The sequence below is a fragment of the Podarcis melisellensis genome, assembly GCF_964234715.1.
Source record: "Podarcis melisellensis genome assembly, chromosome: 10".
Lineage (NCBI taxonomy): Eukaryota > Metazoa > Chordata > Lepidosauria > Squamata > Lacertidae > Podarcis > Podarcis melisellensis.
The window spans coordinates 20,996,895-21,019,279 of record NC_138542.1 but is presented as its reverse complement, the minus strand read 5'-3'; the positions used below and the strand labels follow the sequence as shown (position 1 = coordinate 21,019,279).

Here is a 22,385-nt window from a genome sequence, read left to right as displayed (position 1 = left end):
AAGCGCACAGCAGGACAAAGTAGCCAGCTTAAAATCTGCTCTGGAGGGTAGGACTCGAACCAGTGGCTTCAAGTTTCAAGAAAGGAGATTCCGACTAAACGTTTGGAAAAGCTCTCTGACACTAAGAGCTATTTGGCAGTGGAATGGACTCCCACAAGAGGTGGTGGACTCTCCTTCCTTGGAGGTTTTTAAACAAGAGGTTGGATGGCCATCTGTCATGGATGCTGAGATTCCTGGATTGCGGGGGGTTGGACTAGATGACCCCTGGGTCCCTTCCAACTCTATCATTCTATACCCAGGCAAACAGAAAAGTTTTGACCCAGAAGATAGCGTCACGGCTTCTGAAATGTCGGTTACTGGTGAATTATTGCAGAATCTGCTTCACTGCTCAAATGACAAGTTCTGGGATAGTCTAACTCCCATTTAAATCTTCTCCTGAAAGAGCGCTTGCCTGTTTTCCAGGGCAAATGCCATTAAATAATGCTGATCCTTTTCCTGAAAGGATGATTGTCCTTCCCTCCAGGAAAGACAGAACATCCTCCGAAGAAAACAAAAACGCTAGTTCAGCTATAGGGCCCATCCTGTCTCTAATACCAGGCAGTTCTGAACGCTGAAATTTACAACAGCAAAAATCATTAATTGAAGAACTCCATGCCGTATGATTCACTCCTACCTTTGGACAGACTAGGATATGACAGGACATTCTGAGCTTGACATCACATGCCTTAATAAATAAAATACCGTGTAATAAATAAAATACTGGATGCGGGTTACTGTTTTTGTTTGCTGTTATGTTGTGCATTTTTGAGTTTTTATATTGTAAATCACCCTGTGATTCTCAGATGAAGGCACATAAATTCAATAAACAAATTAATAAATAAAGTTAACCATCTTGGATAATCTACTGCTATTTCTGTCCTCCACAAATCCGTCTGGTTATCAGACCTTCCAAATGTCCCTATTTTCCAGGGATGGTCCCGGATTTACAAAAGCCATCCCGGTTTCTGATTTGATCCTAGAATGTCCCTATTTTCATCAGAGAAATGTTGGAGGGTATGACATACCATCATATACATATGACTTGGCTCACTTTTATACCTGATTCCTGTACGTACCCTGTAGCTTCCGCATTACCTGAAAGGATTTAAATCTGTTTATGTTTCCACACAGCTTCTGACCTCGCATGCATCTCTCACAGTGATGACAAATTACAATGTGAATGCAGAGAGCCTATTTTCGCTGACTTTCTGTGTACTTCTTAAGAGAAAAAATTGAATGCATTGCTCACAAAGCCCGGCACAATGTCCACTTCAGCACCTTGAAAGTAGTTATATTAGAAAAATGGGCCCCTACGTGATTATAAATAAGGAATGGTAAAATAAAACAAGATAGAGAGTTATACCGACGACTGGTTGAGGAGAGGATCGATATCAACAGAAAATAAAGGTTGGATATTAGCTCTTCAAATCCAGAACATGGGGAATCCCATTGAAATCAATTAATTCGCACTATAATTGGCTGTATTGGTTTTTTGTTTTTGAATGTGGAAACATTTGGTTTGATTTGTTATTAATATGAATGGGTTTTTTTAATTGGAAAAGGAATAAAAATTATTTACCAAAAATAAAAATAGTTACATTTTACTTAAAATTTGAGAATCGCTTGTTTTCCCTGCCGCACTAAACAATATGTATTGCAGGCTTCGGGAGATCAGAAACCAAAAGGTTTCTTTGGTGCTACTTTACTTCAAGTAATAGATAATGTACGGTACCTTAAAAGCAACTACCTTCCAAGAACCTGCTGTAACAAGTCTGTGTAAAAACAATAAAGCAACAGGGGCCTTTTTTAGAAACACCAAGTTTAGGCCTGTCCAGATTAGATAGCTGTTAATTTCTGAAAGAAGGCAAATTTCTCATCAACAATCTTAAGTCAGAGACAGAGAAACTCTCTACAGTGATGAGAGTTGGTGGTAGTATTCTAAAAGGGGTTGATTTTCTTTCTTTCTTTACTGAAATATCTGTTTTCAAACCGCTCTTTCATAAGATATATCAAAGTGGTTTACAATGTACAAAATAGAATAACATCAGTAGAACTACCAATCCTTACAGTATGATCGAGTGCAAACAATGCTTAAACATAGATTCAGGTAGGTAGCCGTGTTGGTCTGACGCAGTCGAAATACTGTATTTTGAATGCTTAAACATAGCTTAGCGCTGCATTTTGCTGCCTGAACCTGGATAAGACCCCTCAAAGCAAACAGTTACTTGGTAAAAGCATGGGTTCGCTTGCCAAATTAAGCTCTCGCCTGGCAGGCCATATAGCTCTTCAAGTTTAATGTTTGTATATTTTATATTGAAGTTTTATTTTGTTTTGTAACCTGTCCTGGGATCACGAAAAGTTGACACCACACAAACAAACAAAAAACGGCAATGTGGTTTTGAGTCCTTGTTTGCAGCCAAATGTTAACTACGGATTAAGTACTAAGTAAGTCCTTGTGTTCCACAATTGACTCCTGCTGAACTAATTCTGTTGGAATCCTTTGCACAGAAATACAGGAATAAGCCATATTAAACCCAGCGGATTCCGTTGGAACTGCAAAATTGGCAATAAAGGTCTATCCAAGAAATCCAGCGCTCCTCTCCAATACTGTACTTGTGACAAAACCAATCAATCAGTCTCTATGGGTTTGACCACTGAATTTTATGGGGGAATATTTTCATATTGTATAAGTTCTGCAACAAGAACAGTGGGTTAGCCGTTGCAGGATAGGATTGTTGGTATTGCCCTTTAAGACTGACAGTGCAGACCTGAGTAATCACACCTAAGTACAGTGGTACCTTGGTTTACGAACTTAATCCATTCTGGAAGTCAATTCTTAAACCGAAACCATTCTTAAACCGAGGCGCACTTTCCCTAATGAGGCCTCCCCCTGCCGGTGCCCTTCCACCGTTCGGATTCCGTTCTTAGAGTGAGGTAAAGTTCGCAAACCAAGACACTACTTCCAGTTTTGTGGAGTTCATAAACCGAATCGTTTGTAAACAGGGCTGTTCTTAAACCAAAGAACACGGTAAAGGACCCCTGGACGGTTAAGACCAGTCAAAGGCGACTATGGGGTTGCGATGTTCATCTCGCTTTCCGGCCGAGGGAGCTGGCGTTTGTCTGCAGACAGCTTTCTGGGTCATGTGGCCAGCATGACTTCTGGTGCAACCGGACACCGTGACAGAAGCCAGAGCGCATGGAAACGCCATTTATCTTCCTGCCACAGTGTTATCTACTTACACTAGTATGCTTTTGAACTGCTAGGTTGGCAGGAGCTGGGACAGAGCAACAGGATCTCACAGGGATTCGAACCACCGACCTTCTGATCAGCAAGCCCAAGAGGCTCAGTGATTTAGACCACAGCGCCACCCACATCCCTTTAAGACTGACAGTGCACACCTGAGTAATCACACCTAAGTAATCGCTACTCAACGCCAATCAGCGCCACCTTTTCTAAGTTCTAAATGTGCCTGTGAGCCTTAAAAATGTTCAGGACCCCTAACCACACACTGGAATTAAAACCATTTCAGCAAGTACACAACACTGCGGCCTTTTTTCTATGTTCTACACGCCCACCTGCCAATCTTTCCGAAGATGCCGCGAAGAAATAATGCTCGAAGGCCAGTGCATCTGAACCTCTGGAGGAGAGAACGAAATCATCTCATTGTGCTACAGCAGCCTCAGCTGTCAGATTACAAGATGCCCTTTGCTCCACAGCTGACATGGAGTGTAAGACAACAAATCTATGAAAATATAAAGGCGCCACGACCATCCTTGCATCTTGAATCGTGGGGCCCAATCTCAAAAACATTTACTCAGAAGCATTTCCAAGGGAATGCCTTACTTCCAGGAAAGAATAGTGAGGACAGCAGCGCCATGTCTGTTTTCTTGCTCCAGGGGCACCGAAGGACCTTAATCAACGCACATTTGACTGGCACGGCAGCTGAACACACCAAGGACACACATGCCCTACAGCCATAGTTAGGAAATCTGGCAGCAGCATTTGGAAGGGAAGATTGCTCGACGGTAACAGAAAATGACTTTGAAATAACTTGGAAGAATTCGGGCTTGGGCATCTCAAGAGTTGAAAAGTCTCTGCGGCGGTTAGAGCCATCAAAGGCTGAAGCGGCGGCCAGGATTCAAGAAGAGCTTGGGCGGGAATGCCAGCCAATTCTACGCCTACGTGGGTAGACGACCCATTTTTCTTCCTGGCAAGAGATCATTGTGCCTCGTGGTATGCTTTGCCAAGACTGAGTTGCTAGCCTTTTAGGGTAGCCTTGAGAAGCTGAACCCAAAGAGGAGAGCTGAAAAGCTCATGAGCGCATGCAGAACACGACACAACATGCTTTGGATTGTTTCTTTAAAAAAAAAAGAAAAAGATTATTCTCTGGGAACACTATGCAGAGATTGCGTCGCTTTTGAGTCCTGTAACATCAGTTAAACTATCATCACAAGTGCCACTCAGAAGATACACATAACTGGAACTTCTCTTGTGTTAAATTCGTAGAATCATAGAATTAAATTGGAAGGGACTTTGAGGAGCGTCTAGTCCATAAGGACATTGTTAGAAGAACCGCGGGACGGTTTGTAGTACACTGGCGAAGTGTTTTGCAGCCCTTGCCATTTAAAATCATTGCAACCACAATTGCCCACTTCAGCAAATAACTACAGCAGCTCATTAGTGACATTAATATAGTCGTTAAATAGATTGCCCCAGCTGCCCATCTTTGCACACAGTTAGAAACAAAAGCCGTAGTACTTTTCAAAATCCATTTATTATTTAACTAAGCTTTCTTACATTTTTCGCAATCAGTCTGGAGGAGAGATCTTTTTACAACAGTGAATTTATTTTATTTATTAACCTCATTTAAGTCTTGATTCTCCAAGAGACTGCACGTAGAGCAATAAAACGACCATTCGTTCCAGTGTAATAAGGAGAAGAAACTAAAGAAGGGAATCTCTAAAGGAGAGCAATCTAAGGCATGAGTCACTTGTAACACTGAGACAAACCATGGCTTAGTCTCTTCATGTGGTTGTTTCTGATCATCCTCTGATCCTGCTGCCGCACTGCTGGGAACCAAACCATAGTTCAACATAACGCTGCACCCAAACCCCAGTTCATGGTCTATCTCCCCCAAACAAACCATGAGCGGTAAGTCATAGAATAAATCTTAGCTAAGCCTGTGTTTTGTCAGAGAGGGAGAAACCACGAGCTCGCAGTTCAGACATTATAATTACTTTCCCCATTTTTCTATACCACTTTATATTTTTAAGAAAAAAATCCCAAAGCAATACACCGCAAAGCCAAACTACGGCTTAGCTCAGAGCATAGTGTCGGCAGCAATCTCAGAGGGGGAGCAAAGTGACGGTACTGATTTCTCACTGACAGGCAGCACACTCGTTTCTTCAAAACTAAGCCATGGTATGGATTAAAATTACATGCAAACCAAGTCTAAAAATCATCCCTAAATGGCCTCGGCCCTGTATACCTGAAGGAGCATCTCCACCCCCATCATTCTGCCCAGACACTGAGGTCCAGCGCCGAGGCCCCTCTGGTGGTTCCCTCACTGCGAGAAGCCAAGTTACAGGGAACCAGGCTGAGGGACCTCTCGGTAGTGGCGCCCACCCTGTGGAATGCCCACCCAGCAGATGTCAAGGAAATAAACAACTATCCTACTTTTAAAAGACATCTGAAGGCAGCCCTGCTTAGGGAATTTTTTCATAGAATCATAGAGTTGGAAGAGACCACAAGGGCCATCGAGTCCAACCCCCTGCCAAGCAGGAAACACCATCAGAGCACTCCTGACATATGGTTGTCAAGCCTCTGCTTAAAGACCTCCAAAGAAGGAGACTCCACCACACTCCTTGGCAGCAAATTCCACTATCGAACAGCTCTTACTGTCAGGAAGTTCTTCCTAATGTTTAGGTGGAATCTTCTTTCTTGTAGTTTGGAACCATTGCTCCGTGTCCGCTTCTCTGGAGCAGCAGAAAACAACCTTTCTCCCTCCTGTATGTGACATCCTTTTATATATTTGAGCATGGCTATCATATCATCCCTTAACCTCCTCTTCTCCAGGCTAAACATGCCCAGCTCCCTTAGCCGTTCCTCATAAGGCATCGTTTCCAGGCCTTTGACCATTTTGGTTGCCCTCCTCTGGACACGTTCCAGTTTGTCAGTGTCCTTCTTGAACTGTGGTGCCCAGAACTGGACACAGTACTCCAGGTGAGGTCTGACCAGAGCAGAATACAGTGGCACTATTACTTCCCTTGATCTAGATGCTATACTCCTATTGATGCAGCCCAGAATTGCATTAGCTTTTTTAGCTGCCCCGTCACACTGTTGGCTCATGTCAAGTTTGTGGTCAACCAAGACTCCTAGATCCTTTTCACATGTACTGCTCTCAAGCAATGTTTGATGTTTTATCACATTTTTAATATTCATTTGGGAGCCGCCCAGAGTGGCTGGGGAAACCCAGCCAGATGGGCGGGGTAAAAATAATAAAACAAATTATTATTATTATTAATAATAATAATAATAATAATAATAATAATCCGGCACCTCAACACCAGGTGTGGAGGTATTTAAGTGGCGGGACATAGAAAAGACCCTCTCTGAAGCCCACACCCCGCTCACCTCAGAAGGTAACAGACTTACAATACAGATTTAAGCAAATGGTAAGATTGCAAGGGAGGCCGTGAAGAAGCATTCTGTTTCACCCCTGAAAACATACTAGAAGCCAGTGTAGACTTTGCAAGATGAGTACAATTATTTCCAATGCAGGACTACCCTCTTTGCAATCTTACTACTGTATATGGGACCACTGCTTGTCCCAAAAAGCCTCAACACACTGCAGTAATCTAACCTTAACGTGAAAAGAGCATGGATTACGTGAGGCAAGATCGCATCTATATAAGAAGATGGAGCACCAAAGTAGGAAAACGGTATTTGAAACCCTGGGTGTTGCCTGGGCCTCCAAAGATAAGGTAGGCTCTTATTTACTGAAGGTTGGAAACTCCTCACAGACTTTTTGCGTGAAAAAGAAAATGAACTTGATACCTGGGTTTGAGGATTGAAGAAAAGATTGGTTTATAGAAATTAGAATTGTGGGGTGTTATCTTGGACTTGAAGCCTTCAACAATTTTCTATATATAGCTGACAGATGAAGAATCAGAAGTTCTCCTTTTCGGTTTGCGTTGTTATTTAGGTTAGGTTTTTTCAATCTCTGATAAAAAAGATACTGGAAATTTGACAAAATAACATTTGTATTCTGTTTCAAACTTTAATAAAATCTGTTTTTTTTTTAAAAAAAAAAAACCAAATCTGAAAGCACATTGAAGCTGCCAATCAAATCCCTCAGATCAATGCTGAAGTACAGCTCCCAAGATTCTTTGGGACTGTTTAAAATGATATGATACTCTTTAAAGCAGGAGTCGGCAAAGTTTTTGTGGCTTGGGCCAGTTCACGGTCCCACAGACGCAGCAATGGGCCGGAGTGTGTGTCTTTGTGTGCGCGCATGCGCAAACACTATTTCCAGCGCTCCTTCCAGTGCGGAGGAGGCATGCACAGCTTCCCATTGGCTGCAGGAGCTTCCTGCAGCCAATGGGAAGCCGGCCAGCGTCGCAGAATGAGGTACCTGCTCTGCTCCGCGCCTGATTAGCACAGGAGCCAACCGAGTAGGTGGCAGGACTCCCATGGGCCGCTTGTTGATGCCTAAGAAACAAATCTTGGAGGGGTTATATAGAGAGGAACGAACTTGATTCTGAATGGCTTGTATTAACCAGCCCAGAGTGAGGGGGACAAAACTCCTATCCGAGAGATGTCCCCAAATGCCTCCCTTTTCTTTCTACTGAGTGCTTGTCATATACTCCAATGGGAGAAATAAAGAACTACCGCCGAATGAGAATATGGGGCTAGATGAATTCTCAAACAAAGGGCAAGAAACCTTGAGGAAGACGGAAATTGCGGTGGCTGGATAAAACAACCAAAACGTAGTACGACACGAGGCAAGCACCTGAACTTTGCAAGACCAGATCTGGGTGCAGCTTTATCAACCCATTATATAAAATAATTAGTAGCTGGTGTGCTCATGAAGAAATTACTCTGTTTTAACACACAACACTAAATATCATTTTAGAAAAAGCATCAAATCTGAATGCAAAGCCTATGTCAGCCCCAAAGATAGTGCCAGGCAGGTTTGAAGGGGGCACCAGCAACATGCAATCTGGTAGTTTCGTCCTAAATTGGTGCCCCTTCACACACACACACCCCCAATAATTTTTATTGTTTTCATATAAATACAAGAACAACATCAAACTACAGTTACTTGTCCAGTGGTACATTCTCACTCAGTTTCGTATGGAGTACACAGTACACAAGTAATACATTTATTTATGCATTCTCAATTTAAGTATCCTCTCCGCAAAGATTCTTGTGTTGGGGAAGCCAATCTTGCGCATGGATTTACATACAGGGCAGCAGCCACCTAGAGGAGGGAGCTCAGAGCACAGAGCAGCTACCAGCACCTGCGAGTCCCTGTCAGGATTCTAGGCGCCCAGCAGCTGCCTAAGGGTGCAAATGCCACACACTGTAGGCCAGGTGCTATTTGCATAAAATCAGTTGTGTTACTAGGAAAACACAGTGATGGAAAACCTGCATGCACCTTCTAATATATGCATCCACCCTAAAGAACACATCTGACCATGATGTCAGGCTGTCAGGTTTTTGGAGCCCAGTTCTACTTTTCCTCTGATGAATGAGCAGTCCCTGTCAAATAGTAGGGATCCTGCAGCCATCCAGATGTTGTTGAACTACAACTCTCATGATCTTTAACCATTGGTCATGCTGGCCAGGACCAATGTGAGTTGAGGTGGGCCACAGGTCCTCTATTCCTGCTCTATAACATAAATTCATTAAGGCTAGGTCAGCAGAGCCTTTTCAGGGGTGGCCACACACATCTTTGGAACCGCTTCCCCAAGGAAATTTGCAGGGTTGTATCGCTACTGGTTTTTAAGACAACTCTGAAGAAGCCTTTATGTACAGTGGTACCTCGGGTTACATACGCTTCAGGTTACAGACTCCGCTAACCCAGAAATAGTACCTCAGGTTAAGAACTTTGCTTCAGGATGAGAACAGAAATTGTGCTCCAGTGGCGCGGCAGCAGCAGGAGGCCCCATTAGCTAAAGTAGTGCTTCAGGTTAAGAACAGTTTCAGGTTAAGAATGGACCTCCGGAACGAATTAAGTACTTAACCCAAGGTACCACTGTATTCTAGTCTGCATTTGGCTCACGTGCAATATAAAAAAAGAAGCATTAGTTGCTCCTAATTCTAATTTAAATAGTGATTATTATTTCATTTTTTGTGGGAGATTCTTTTAATTTGTAAACTGCCTCGCCCTATAAATTATTTGAATAAAATACAATTTGTTGATGAGCAATATGGCTAACTGGCAACACTGGCAATAGGAAGGAGGGCATGAAAATGCCCTGCAAGAGCAGATTTGCATACTTTCCTCTTGACAACAAACTTTTCAGATGCAAGACGAAACCTAACATTCCTTCCATGGCTATCCCACAGTCTTCATTTATTAATCTTTCCTTAATGCACAGGGCCGAGGTGCTATAGATAAGGGAAACCTCTTTATCCTTGAAAAAGGGGGAAAGCAGAGGAGTAAGCCCAGCGAACTAATTTCCCTTTGGGGGCAAAATCTGGAAATGCTGGAGCCTCTCATCTGAGCAGGAGGAGGAACTCACCCAGAAAAGCAGGTTTAGGGCGTACAGCAGGCACCTCAAACACTTCACCGAGTCTTCTCTGGCCATTGTGAGCGCCTCTCCGCAGAAAGCCCCATCCTCAGACTCGCTACATCCTCTTAGGAACAGCCACCTCTGACACAGAAAATTTCAGCAATCTTCCAAAGAAAAAAAAAAGAGGGAGGGAGAAAGGGAGGGGCAGGAAGAGAGGAAGGAAAAGGAAAATCATTTCACTGATGACAGTATAAGGAGAAAGCAAGCCAGGGGCGTGAAACCAACCGGGCGCCGCAGGACGGAGATGGAAAGTTCTCTTGCTGCAGCAGTCAACTTTGCAAACTTTTCTTTTCTGCTGGCTGTCTACGTTTCAACTGAAGTGTCATTTGAGCGTCAGAGGGGACAGAGAGGGGGAGCAGCAGCAGCAGCAGGCGCTGGCTTTTTGCACAGCTCCTATGCAAAACTTCCTGGGAGGGGAGGTCTCCTTTCGCCCTTGGCCTCCATTCACACGACGCGCGCGGGGTGGCACCCTTCTGAAACCCCCTTGTTTACTGAAGCCACGAGGCCGCGGGCGGGCGCTCTCTCTGTCTCCCCACACGCACCCGCATCCCGGAATCATTGCTCCGGTTAAGGCGCTTTGGCGGGGTGGGAAGAAGTTTCTCCTTTCATTACTCATTAACCACCTCGATGGCGGACCAACGGCGAGAAAGGAGACCTCGACTCACAGCCGTGGAGTTCAGGATCGGAGAAGGGGGGCGCGTTCTTGGAGAGCGCAGACCCTCCCCTCTTTGAGCCCGCCTCTTAAAATAAAATAATTTTTTAAAAAATCATTTATTTGGTTTTTTTGCAAATGGAAACGCCGTTCCCTGTTTTAGGATTCAGGGTAGACGATTGCTTCTGCCCTGGAACTGCTGCTGGGGTGACAGGGCGAGTGGGGTACAGGGGTGCCAACTTTAATAAAATATTGGGGGGAGGCCAGGAAAGCCCCATCGCGCATAATCGATCACAAGATGGGGGGCGCACTATTTGAATGCGCCTTTGGGGAGGCCCTGAAATATTTTAGGGAAGTGGGGTGCGAGTTGCAATAAGAGGAACGGGCGATCGAGCCATGACAGCGAAGGATCCGGCTGGAGCAAGGCGCAGGGAGCAGCCGCCGGGTTCCTCCTCCGTCTCCCACCCTCCCAGCTCCCGATCCCATGCCATGCCCTGAACTCCTTCCCGGGAAAAGCAAGGGTGGGCATGGACACCAGATGCCCCTGCTGCTGCCCAACCTGCCCGAGGATCGCGGGGCAACGCTGGGAGTTGCGCCGGGGAGGAGGAGAAGTTGGTGAACTTAACTTACCACGCTCGCCGCGTGGGTGGCAGCTCCGCGATCTCCCCCAACAGCTGATCCCGACGGAGCTGATCCAAGGTGCAAAAGAGAAAGTGCTCCGTTCTAAAGCCTCTCCAAGCCCCGCCAGGTAAAGGAGGGCTGCTTAGGCAATAACTCCCACCTCCTTTCCCCTCGGTGGTTCCACGAGAGGCAGCCGCCAGCTGCACAAGTACTTGCCACGCATGCTCGGCAGGAACAGCAAGACCGGGCTTCTGTCGGGTCTTAGAGACCACGGCTGCCCTGCCCGGCTCCTGGGGCGAGGAGAGCGGCATCCCTGGTGATCTGGGCGCGATGCGATGCCATATTTCTTAGGAAACCCTCGAAATGGTTGAGATTCTTTTAGAGGAACCCCAAAATTCATTTATAAAGCAGTAACATAAATCTGCATTGCTACATATTGGGTGTATATTTCAGTGGTTGAACGTACAAGTTTATGGCCATGCTGTAGTGTAGCGCTTATGCGACTGCAAATAAAAGGTGGCTGGATTATGGAGTTCCAGAAAGACATCTACCGGTACTTCTGCTTCACTGACTATGCAAAAGCCTGTGACTGTGCCGACCACAGCAAACTATGGCAAGTTCTTAAAGAAATGGGAGTGCCTGATCACCTCATCTGTCTCCTGAGAAATCTCTATGTGGGACAAGAAGCTACAGTTAGAACTGGATACGGAACAACTGATTGGTTCAAAAATGGGAAAGGAGTACGGCAAGGCTGTATATTGTCTCCCTGCTTATTTAACTTATATGCAGAATTCATCATGCAAAAGGCTGGGCTGGATGAATCCCAAGCCGGAATTAAGATTGCTAGAAAAAATATCAAGTGAGGAGGAATTAAAGAACCTTTTAATGAAGGTGAAAGAGGAGAGCGCAAAATATGGTCTGAATCTCAACATCAAAAAAACGAAGACCATGGCCACTGGTCCCATCACCTCCTGACAAATAGAAGGGGAAGAAATGGAGGCAGTGAGAGATTTTACTTGCCCGCACCAGGGCAATCTAGATGGATTTTATTTATGTCTATAAGATTTTGCAGACTTTGGCTGTGAACTGGGGCCCTACAAAAAAAAAATCAAGTAGCGCCCCACTGCTTCAAATTGGGCCCCACTGGCTAGCCCTGAGTCTCATAGTTGGTGGGCCTGAGTTGCCCTACCCTCGCATGAAGTCTTGGGTTTACAATTTTGGGAGAGGGGAGACTGCGGCACTGGGGAGCGGGCAGTCTGGCAAGGCCCCCTAGATTTAGAGACGCTAGGCTTCAGCCTACTTAGCCTATACTGTACATAAATTCGGCACAGTTCATGGGAAACATCAACCCCAAATTGTTGATTTATTCTTTTTCAGTGAAACCCCAAAGTTATGGAGCTTTTTTAAGACAAGCCCTGAAGTGGTTGAGATTTTTTCTTTTTCTAACTCCTATACCCACTACTAAGTGGACATGTATAGGATTGTGAATGCCTTTCTTTTCTTTGAAAAAAAGTTTTAAAAATAAATAAATCTTGGTTTACATGCCTTGCCTCTTTTTTCGGTTGTGCAGCCTTTCTTACAAGGTTGGGCTTTGCTGTTGTTTTTTTACAAAAACGCCAACGAAGCGTGATTTTTCAATTGACACACACACAAAACAACAACACGAAAACACTTCTGTAGTAGTATGCAGTACAGTAGTGTGCATACATAAAATGTTTTGCTAATTTTAATTAAGCATGCAAGGATTATGCACCATAAATAGCTTTTCTTATTTTCCCAGACTTTGGGGTTCTTTCAGTAAGTTATGAACTCTTCGATTGCGGAGAAAATATATTAGCAAAAGGATGAGCAATAGCAGAGTGCCCTTGACGAGATCCTTGTTCTAAAACAGTGTTCGGCTTTCTAACAGAATAACAAAGTCCGACATGGTCAGTTAAGGGTTAGGTCATTGTCTCCTATTCAATACAGACCTAGTGTTTCAGAGAGAGAGGCCCAGAAAGCTGGTAGAACATAACCTTTAGCTTGAAGGATATCAGAAATGCTGAATGGTGGGAGGCAAATATATAAGCCAGCTAATGGGTGAATGTCTGTGGAGAATTTTCTGTCCTGTTGGGATGCCTTCTGCCATCTGCCTTCTGCTTCCACTTTCTCTCTGCTTATATATTCGTCAATAAAGCAATTGTCACTGCAGACACCTTAAGTTTCCTATACACCTTGCATGCAAATACTACGGTAATTGATGCATGACACATATGTATGCATATAGTATTCAGTGCAAATATGATGCAGATGGGAGGAATGGTTTCAGATTCAGGCCATTTCCCGCCTTGCATTGCGTGCGTCATCAGCGATAAGATTTTATTATGCTTTTTCTAAGGATGAATCAATTTGTATAATTTCAAAATGAAAAGATTGAAAGATGTTAAAGCTAAAGGTTAATTTCATAAGAACTGTGATTTGGAAAACCGTTAAATGGAAATGCATGGAAATTCAACCAAGGGGAAGCAAGGAAGTCACTTAACAATGTTAATAAGTATAATTTTTTATAAGATTATGATTTGTGTTTGTTTGCTTGTCTTGTTTGCTTATAATTTTGTGAAAATTAATTTTAAAAAATTGAAAAAAAGGTTTTGTTATGCTTATTCTAAAAGAGTTGATAACGCGGTAAAGTTTTATATTCATTATATGTCTTCTCGCATCAACAAAGCTGTAATAACAAGAATACAAGAGATCAAGCTCCCTTTAGCTTTCTTCATCTATTTTATCATTCTTATTATTTGTTAAATTTCTATACCACTCTTCATCCTAGGACCACAGGGTGGTTTGTAACATAAAACCACAAAAATATATAACATAATAGCAAACAAAACAAAACAATACACCCCCCCCAGTTTAAAAGGCCATAGGTTGTTTAATTAGGCTGGAGAAGAGGGACATTTTTGCCTAGTGCCTAAAGATATGTAATGAAGGCACCAGGCGAACCTTCCTGGGGAGAGCATTCCACAAATGGAGTCACCACAGAAAAGGCCCGTTCTCATGTTGCCACCCTCTCAACCTCTCATGGAGGGGCTGGGGCACACAAGGAAGGGCCTCAGGTAATGATTGTGGGGTCTGGGTCGGTTCATATGGGGAGAGGCGATCCATGAGGTTTTACAACCCAAAGCTGTCTGAGGCTTTATAGTTCAAAGACTACATAGCTTTTAGAAGACATCTGAAGACAGTCCTGTATCAGGAAGCTTTTAATGTTCGAGGTTCTTATTATATTTTTATGTGTGTTGGAAGCCACCCAGAGTACCTGGGCCGACTCAGCCGGATGGGCAAGGTATAAATAAAATAAAATAAAATAATACAGTGGTATCTCGGGTTACAGATGCTTCAGGTTACAGACTCCGCTAACCCAGAAATAGTACCTCAGGTTAAGAACTTTGCTTCAGGATGAGAACAGAAATTGCATGGCAGCGGCGCAGCAGCAGCGGGAGGCCCCATTAGCTAAACTGCTACCTCAGGTTAAGAACAGTTTCAGCTTAAGAACAGACCTTCAGAATTAATTAAGTTCTTAACCCGAGGTACCACTATAACATCAACTATTATTATTATTGTTGTTGTTGTTGTTGTTGTTGTTGTTGTTGTTGTTGTTGTTGTTCCAGCACTTTGAGTTGGGCCCAGAACCTAATTGGCAGCCAGTGCAGTTGGGCCACGTTTGCTTAAACTGTCTTGCTCCGGTATTTCCCGAAAAGGGATCTTTTTGAAACCACCTTGATGGCATTGAAATCTTGCATTTGATTTTGTATATATTTTTTAAGCAGGGTCATGAGCATTTAAACATTAATTTTGAATATCCTGAAGCTTTGGATACACATACACAGTGCAATCCTATATCTTTTCTACTATATATAATCCTATGCTATCTAAATCTATATATATCTATAAAATCCTCTATATTTTATACTATACAAGGGTAGCACTGTGGTATAAACCACTGAGCCTCTTGGGCTTGCTGATCAGAAGATCAGCAGTTTGAATCCATGCAACGGGGTGAGCTCCCGTTGCTCTGTCCCAGCTCCTTCCAACCTAGCAGTTCGAAAGCACGCCAGTGCAAGTAGATAAATAGGTACCACTGCAGCAGGAAGGTAAATGGCATTTCCGTGCACTCTGGCACTTGTCACGGTGTTCCACTGTGCCAGAAGCAGTTTAGTCATGCTGGCCACATGACCTGGAAAGCTGTCGGTGGACAAACGCCGGCTCCCTTAGTCTGAAAGCAAGATGAGCGCCGCTACCCTATAGTCACCTTTAACCATCCAGGGGTCCTTTGCGTTTTACCTTTTACATCTACTCAGAAGCGAGCCCCACTGAGTGTGTGCAGAGCCTCAGTCTAAAAGAGGTGAGAATGTGCTTCGTGATCGTTCTATTATTTCTCCCTCGTTTAAGTTTAAGTGATGGATTGGGGAGCATGAATTGGACACAAAGCATGAGCAAGCACTTCTGGCAAGAAGGCAGCCTTGACATATGAGTGTTTGGCAGGCTCTGCAGCCTTAATGAACAGTCCCCGAGGAGCGCTTCTTTCTGCTGGACTGTCAACTTCCCTGAAATTTCCATGATACTGAAAATGGAAAAGAATCAGGGAGAACGTTCCCATGGAAGTAAAGCAATGTAGTGTAACCGGAAGTGTTAGCCACTCTGAAAATTCTGAAAGTCCTTTTCGATTATGCTCTGTTTGGAAACAAGCCGAAAACACGCCGGAGGAAAATAAGTACTTTTAAAAGGTGGGGGTACCACTTATAAAAGAATAAACCCTCCACAAATCTGGAGTGGAGTTCTAAGGTGGTTGGACCACATCAGTGAGGCTGAGAAGGGGGTCAACCCAGGACCTTTTGGTTATTCTTATGGAACTTCTATGTTGGCATGGCACTTCACAGCAGAGTGTTTATAGTCCAATATGAGTATTATACGCCTCTTTCCAGCAACTCTTACAGCCAAGCTAGTGCCAAAGTATAGCTCTTTAAATATACTCGGAGTCCTGCAGTGATTTCATGCTCTTTATTGCAGCTTGTAAAACAGCGACTGAATTGCCCCCCAAACTTCAGGCTTTTATATACATTATTTACACAAAGAGTCCTATCTGATTGGCTGATTCTGCTTCCCTCCTGGAGCCTGATTGGTCTTTTCCTGCAGGCCAATCAGTTGTTGCATTCTACAATCCTACCAGCCTAATAGGCTGATTAACTTCCTCCTGGAGCCTGATTGGTCTTTTCCTGCAAGCCAATCAGTTGTTGTCTTCTAGGATCCTACTTGCTATTGTTCTAGGATCCAAGCTTAGTACACAACAGCTCTATTTTCCTTTGGACCACATCAGTGAGACAGAGAGTCATCTTGTCATCGGGGCGGCTTAGGACCTCCATACAAACTGCTCAGGCTTGGGCCCCAGGGAGGTCACTTTGGTGCTGCTAACCCGGAGGCAAACTCTACCATCTCTCGGGACACATGGATGCCAACAACAGCCTTAAAATTCTTTTGAAACAATTTAAAATCAAAGTGACTGAAAAGAGAAAATATAATGTGTGCTCTAACACTGCCGACGTTTGTGTTTATTATATTTGCTGCAGGGGTAGCTCTAAATATTTCTCTTTGGTCTTGGGACTCAACTCCTGCATGCTTGATGTCAGGAAACTCCCCATGGAACAAGCATGGGGTTAACTGGGAATCTGGATCTCAGATAGAAGAAACAGAGAAGAGTTAGTCTACGGCTCATACACTAAAGCTTAAAAAAAGGGGGGGTGAAAGACCCCTGGACGGTTAAGCCCAGTCAAAGGTAACTAAGGGATTGTTGCGCTCATCTCACTTTCAGGCCGAGGGAGCCGGCATTTGCCCACAGTCAGATTTCCGGGTCATGTGGCCAGCATGACAAAACCGCTTCTGGCACAACGGGACACCGTGACGGAAGCCAGAGCGCACGGAAATGCCGTTTACCTTCCCGCCACAGCGGTACCTATTTATCTACTTGCACTAGTAGGCTTTCAAACTGCTAGGTTGGCAGGAGTTGGGACAGAGCAATGGGAGCTCACCCCGTCATGGGGATTCGAACCGCTGACCTTCTGATCAGCAAGCCCAAGAGGCTCAGTGGTTTAGACCACAGCGCCACCCAGGTCCCACACTAGGGCTGTCCAACTCCCTTCATCCCTGACCATAATGTCTGAGGCTGATGGAAGTTATAGAGCTCAACCTCATCTGGAGTCTCACCACATATGCATTAGAGTTGCTGTGAGAATGCGAGCAGGGGGTTAGTTGCAGAGCTGAGCACCCCTGCTCAGATTGTAAGCAGAACTGAAGCGAGCGCTGTTTGCTGGGCCCCTGTGCCATGCTGATTCTGCATGTACCAGTGCTGTGAACATTACCTGTTATTAGCTGCTTCCTTCTCCCCCTCTCTCTTTCCCTGGGCGAAGACACTTTCCTTGGGGAAGGAGAAGGGGGCAAAGTGGCAGACGCACTGTGTACAACCCCACGGAGACATCTTTCCTCACAGGGGACCAAGACTTCACTGCAAATGCCAGGATTCCTGGAGAGAAACGACAGTCTGTGTCTCAGTTCCTGCTGCAGCCTCTCTTCCTACCAGGTACTTGGTCTTGAAGTCCCTGGTAGGAAAGGGCACTCTCTGTGAGTCTACCACCTCTTCTGCTTCAAATTCTCTTTTCTCAATTACACCCCCCCCCCTTCATTGGCCTTGGGAAGCAGATGAGTTCGCACTCTCTTCCTCTCCGCCCCGCCTCAAGCGTAATGAATGCCTGAAGAGCACTAGAATCTCTAGGCTGGAGTGATGTGAACAGCTGGGAGTGCACACGGAACCATGCAAATTTCAATTTGGAAAACATATTTTACTTTTGGGTTGTTTTGCCTCGGAAAACAGAACTAGCGATGAGTGGCTCCTATATACTCACCGTCATTACTCAGCAAAGAAAATTCTCTGCACTTTCCTTTCTTGCTAATCTCTTATCTCTCTTTCAGGAATTTCAGTATACCAAAAGCTTAATGGAACCTCCCTGGAGGAAACTTGGACATGGGAAAGGGAAGACCTGGAAAATGACAGTCATGGAAAAGATGCACTTAAGCCAGATCTTTGAATGTCTGCACTTTGGCTTTTAAACCCTCTGGTTCTCTGGCCTTGCCTCTGATCACTTTAGTTCTTTCTATTGACTTGGTGCCTTTTTAAGGCCAAGATTTCCCCCGAGCTGAACCATAATGAAATGATAAGCCTGCTAGGAGTATATTGTTTATCATGAGCCTTCGATCTCATTCCTGCAGTGTTTGAATGCTTTGTATAACTCTGTGGCATGCTTCACTTTCAACCGTCTCCTCAGCTTGCATCACAGTGCTATGTATAGCGTACTTGGGTTCTATCTTTACAGGATCAAAGGGGAGATTGCTGTGCTTTATAGACCAAGATAGATTTAAAGGAGTTGCTGGAGTAATTCCTGGTTAAATGGCTCTGATGAATTTCTTTGAACTTATCTCGGCACCGCCCTGCCGAACGTGTCCTAGATGTACAGAAGGCTATGTCGAATCGGGAAAGTATGACTGATCCATTTGGTGTTCTGTCACCTGGAAGCAACTTAGTTTGGACTACGTAGCTCAAAAAAGGAGAGCTAAACCGAGTCAATCGCTGTGATTCGTCGGTTTGAACTTCAGAACCAAATTGGAGGAATACTTCCCATTGCATCAAGGGAGTTGTGATGAATGCCATGTAAGGAATTCAGTACCAGTGACATGTGGACCACGGGAACTAGGGTAGTCTCCTAAATGTTACCGGCAAATTGGAGTATTAAAGTATTAAAGCCTGGTGCCTCCTTCTCAAAGCCCAGGAAGCTTCTGCCTGACTTAGGGAGGGAGGCACGATGCTCTGACAGGTCGAAGAGCCCTACACTACCTTCCCAAAGGCCCAACAAGGCACGCAATATCAGCCCCTCAATCGCCAGTGCAAGATGGCATCTCTTGGCCCTAACTAGAGTAACTGTTCCTCTACGAAAAATTTCACTGCACATGACTAACCATCAGTTAGAGGACTTCCTCCAGCCCTGGGACCTAAACTAGCCCCAGTATGGAAGCAGCCATGAATTCCAGACCAATCTTGCCTAGCTCAACTAAGAGCTATGATCAGTGAGTTGTGGGGAAGATCAAAGGGGCAGAAAGTGTAGGGAAGCCATGAAAAACTGTTCGCAATGGATCCATTGGGTGCCTAGCTGGATGCCGAAAGTATTCTGTACAAAGAGGCAATTTTGGAAAGGCAAGGAGAGGGTGCTGTTTATCTGCTATGACGGAAAATTTGCACTGCAGGAACCAGGGGCAGTGTGTCCTGTTTCGCCACTTGAGTCAAATGAGTAGCGCTGCCCCGCTCTGCTGCGCCACTGCCAGACGGCTCACCTCCACCAGGATGACTCTTCCTAGCTCAGCTGGTAGAGCACAAGACTTTTAATCTCACGGTTGTGGGTTCGAAACCCATGTTGGGCAAAAGATTACTGCCTTGTCGGGGGTTGAAGTACATGACCCTCGTGGTTGTCCCTTCCTGTTTTTCATTTTAAAAAGCAGAGGCATCAGCTTGCCAACAAAGGTCCATATAGTTAAAGCTATGGTTTTCCCAGTAGCGATATGTGGAAGTGAGAGCTGGACCATAAAGAAGGCTGATCGCCGAAGAATTGATGCTTTTGAATTATGGTGCTGGAGGAGACTCTTGAGAGTCCCATGGACTGCAAGAAGATCAAACCAATCCATTCTGAAGGAAATCAGCCCTGAGTGCTCACTGGAAGGACAGATCCTTGAAGCTGAGGCTCCAATACTTTGGCCACCTCGTGAGAAGAGAAGACTCCCTGGAAAAGACCCTGATGTTGGGAAAGATGGAGGGCACAAGGAGAAGGGGACAACAGAGGACGAGATGGTTGGATAGCGTTCTCGAAGCTACCAGCATGAGTTTGACCAAACTGTGGGAGGCAGTGGAAGACAGGAGTGCCTGGCGTGCTCTGGTCCATGGGGTCACGAAGTGTCGGACACAACTAAATGACTAAAAAACAACAGTTTTATGACACTGCACTGCTGGCACCAGCAGAGAAGCAGCTCTGGAATCCGTACCAATTCCCAGTAAGATTTCGCTGGAAATTTCGCAAGATCTTCAGCGCGCCTTGACATTTCAGTGAGATCTCACTGGAAATCAGTACCGGGGCTGACGCAGCTTTTCCGCTAGTGATGGAAGTGGCAGGGCATTTTGGGTGATGATGGGGGTGCTGCCTCTGGGCTTCTGCCACTTGAGGTGCTTCATGGATAGGCTAGTCTTGCAAGGAACTGAAGCAAACATACTTTTCTTTGGCATGATGGTTTTACATGGTGTTATTGCTATGAATGTACATTCAAACATGTGAATAATTAGTTGGATCTGAAATGTAGTGTTCTTAAAAGGTTGCACCATTATCCTCCAACTACCCCAGCATCTGAATGAGCTCTGTACGTGTACATCTGTCCTGCTGTGTTCAAATTGCAGGTTAATTTCCCCCCAAAACAAGAGTCCTTTCTGTTGGGGATAATTCAGACTTAAATTCCCAGGTGTCGAAAAAGGTTATTTATGTATGCTACTACCACGGCTCGTGTTTTGTTAGCCTGAAAATGGAAAACTAGTGAGTTCCTAACCAAAGAAGAGTGGCAACTTAAGTTGACAGAATATGGACAATTTAAGACTTATCATCTAAAATAAGAGAACAAGAAGAACATATGTTTAGAGAAGATTGGAAAATGTTTATTGAATATATGGGAAATGACTGTGTACAGCTGAAAAAGCTGGCAGCCTTAAGATAAATTCAACGGTGTAAATCAGTTATGATGGATGTAATAATGGAATACTGAATGGTATAGTTTCTGTAAAATATGAAGGGATTTGTGATATGTAAAATGAACCATGGAAAGAGAAGAAGGGAAGTCATTGATCTCTTAAGGATATAAAAAGGAGTACTTTAAATTGTAAAACACACACACACACACACACACACACACACACACGTAGGTTAGCTAAAGCATTTCTCCTTCCTTCATATATTTACCCAGGCTTTGAGATCAACCTTGGAGTCCCTTCACTGTCAAATGACACATATATACTCTACTGCCAAATGGGATGCATAAATCTCGAGGGGGGAAACTGTCCAAATGTTCTCACATTTCTTTTCTTTATGCTCACGTCATTATATTGGCAGCTCAGATAAGGATAGTGCGAATCCTTAATTCTGTGCAAAGCAATGACTTGTCTTTCCATTGTGGAAGCAGTATGCCTTTGGCTGACCCTGGTGTATGCATGACTCAGTGGTAAATTCCAAATAGCAATCAGCAAAGCATGCATATCTTTGAAATACAATAAAGTTTCCAGGACTAAGATAACTACCAAGATTTCACCCCAATATAACAGCAGCAGCAACAACAATTTATTTGGACCCCACCCATCTGACTGGGTTTCCCCAACCACTCTGGGCGCCTTCCAACATATAAAAAAGCATAATAAAACATCAAACATTTAAAACTTCCTGATACAGGGCTGCCTTAAGATGTCTCCTGAAAGTTGTGTAGTTCTTTATCTCCTCAACATCTGATGGGAGGGTGTTCCATAGGGTGGGCACCACTGCCAAGAAGGCCCTCTGCCTGGATATCTGTATTTTCACTTCTTGCTGTGAGGGAACCACCAGAAGGCCCTCAGAGCTGGATCTCAAAAGAGGTGTGCAGTGGGCAATTCCACAACTCCATGTGGCCCTGATTTCTGCCCCGACATCTCCAACACGTCAAGGACAAAAATAATTTGTGGTGGAGCCTCTGTGGTGTCCGATCTGTCGACATTCATTTTCGTTGCATACGACATATGATCAGATCAAAGGAGGATCTTTCAATAGACAAGAATGCTCTGGGCCAGGGCTTCAGTTGAACAAGGCATTCCAACAATCCATTTCACTCTTTGCAAAGGTATGATATATTCACCTTAAAGCTGTCTAAGAAGCAGCTATATAAAGAGCACACTGGCTTTGGCAGGCCAGGGAACCCAAGCAGATCTTCCAAGGAGTTTTGGTGCAGCAGATGCTGCTCTGTTAGCAGGTCTCCAAAATGGATGTGAGGCGCTTAAGTTGAAAAACTGACAATTAGCTCTCTTTGCTAAGCCAAATTCCACTTGTAATTCTTCTTTATTCAAAAGTTGGTCCAGAGTCATCAGCTGGCATATGCATGTAGATCAGCTCCAGCTCAAGTCATGAGTGTCTTCCAG

At 44.4% G+C, this 22,385-nt stretch overlaps 1 protein-coding gene across 4 annotated transcripts in view; it reads right to left on the bottom strand.

Moving 5' to 3' along the window:
- The window catches only part of TSPAN12 (tetraspanin 12), an 86,049-nt gene extending 74,781 nt beyond the window's left edge, over positions 1-11,268 (bottom strand). Inside the window, exons 1-2 of one of the 4 annotated variants that reach the window (XM_081929037.1) lie at positions 11,119-11,268; positions 9,790-9,944 (exon numbers count right to left, since the gene is read on the bottom strand). In XM_081929037.1, the coding sequence (XP_081785163.1) occupies positions 9,790-9,855 (66 nt within the window). In that variant the 5' untranslated portion in view covers positions 9,856-9,944; positions 11,119-11,268. Of the gene's footprint in view, positions 1-8,508; positions 8,530-9,789; positions 9,945-10,065; positions 10,495-11,118 lie in introns of those variants that run through there. The other 3 variants (XM_081929036.1, XM_081929038.1, XM_081929039.1) reach the window with 3 other exon arrangements.
- Positions 11,269-22,385: the final 11,117 nt, after the last annotated feature.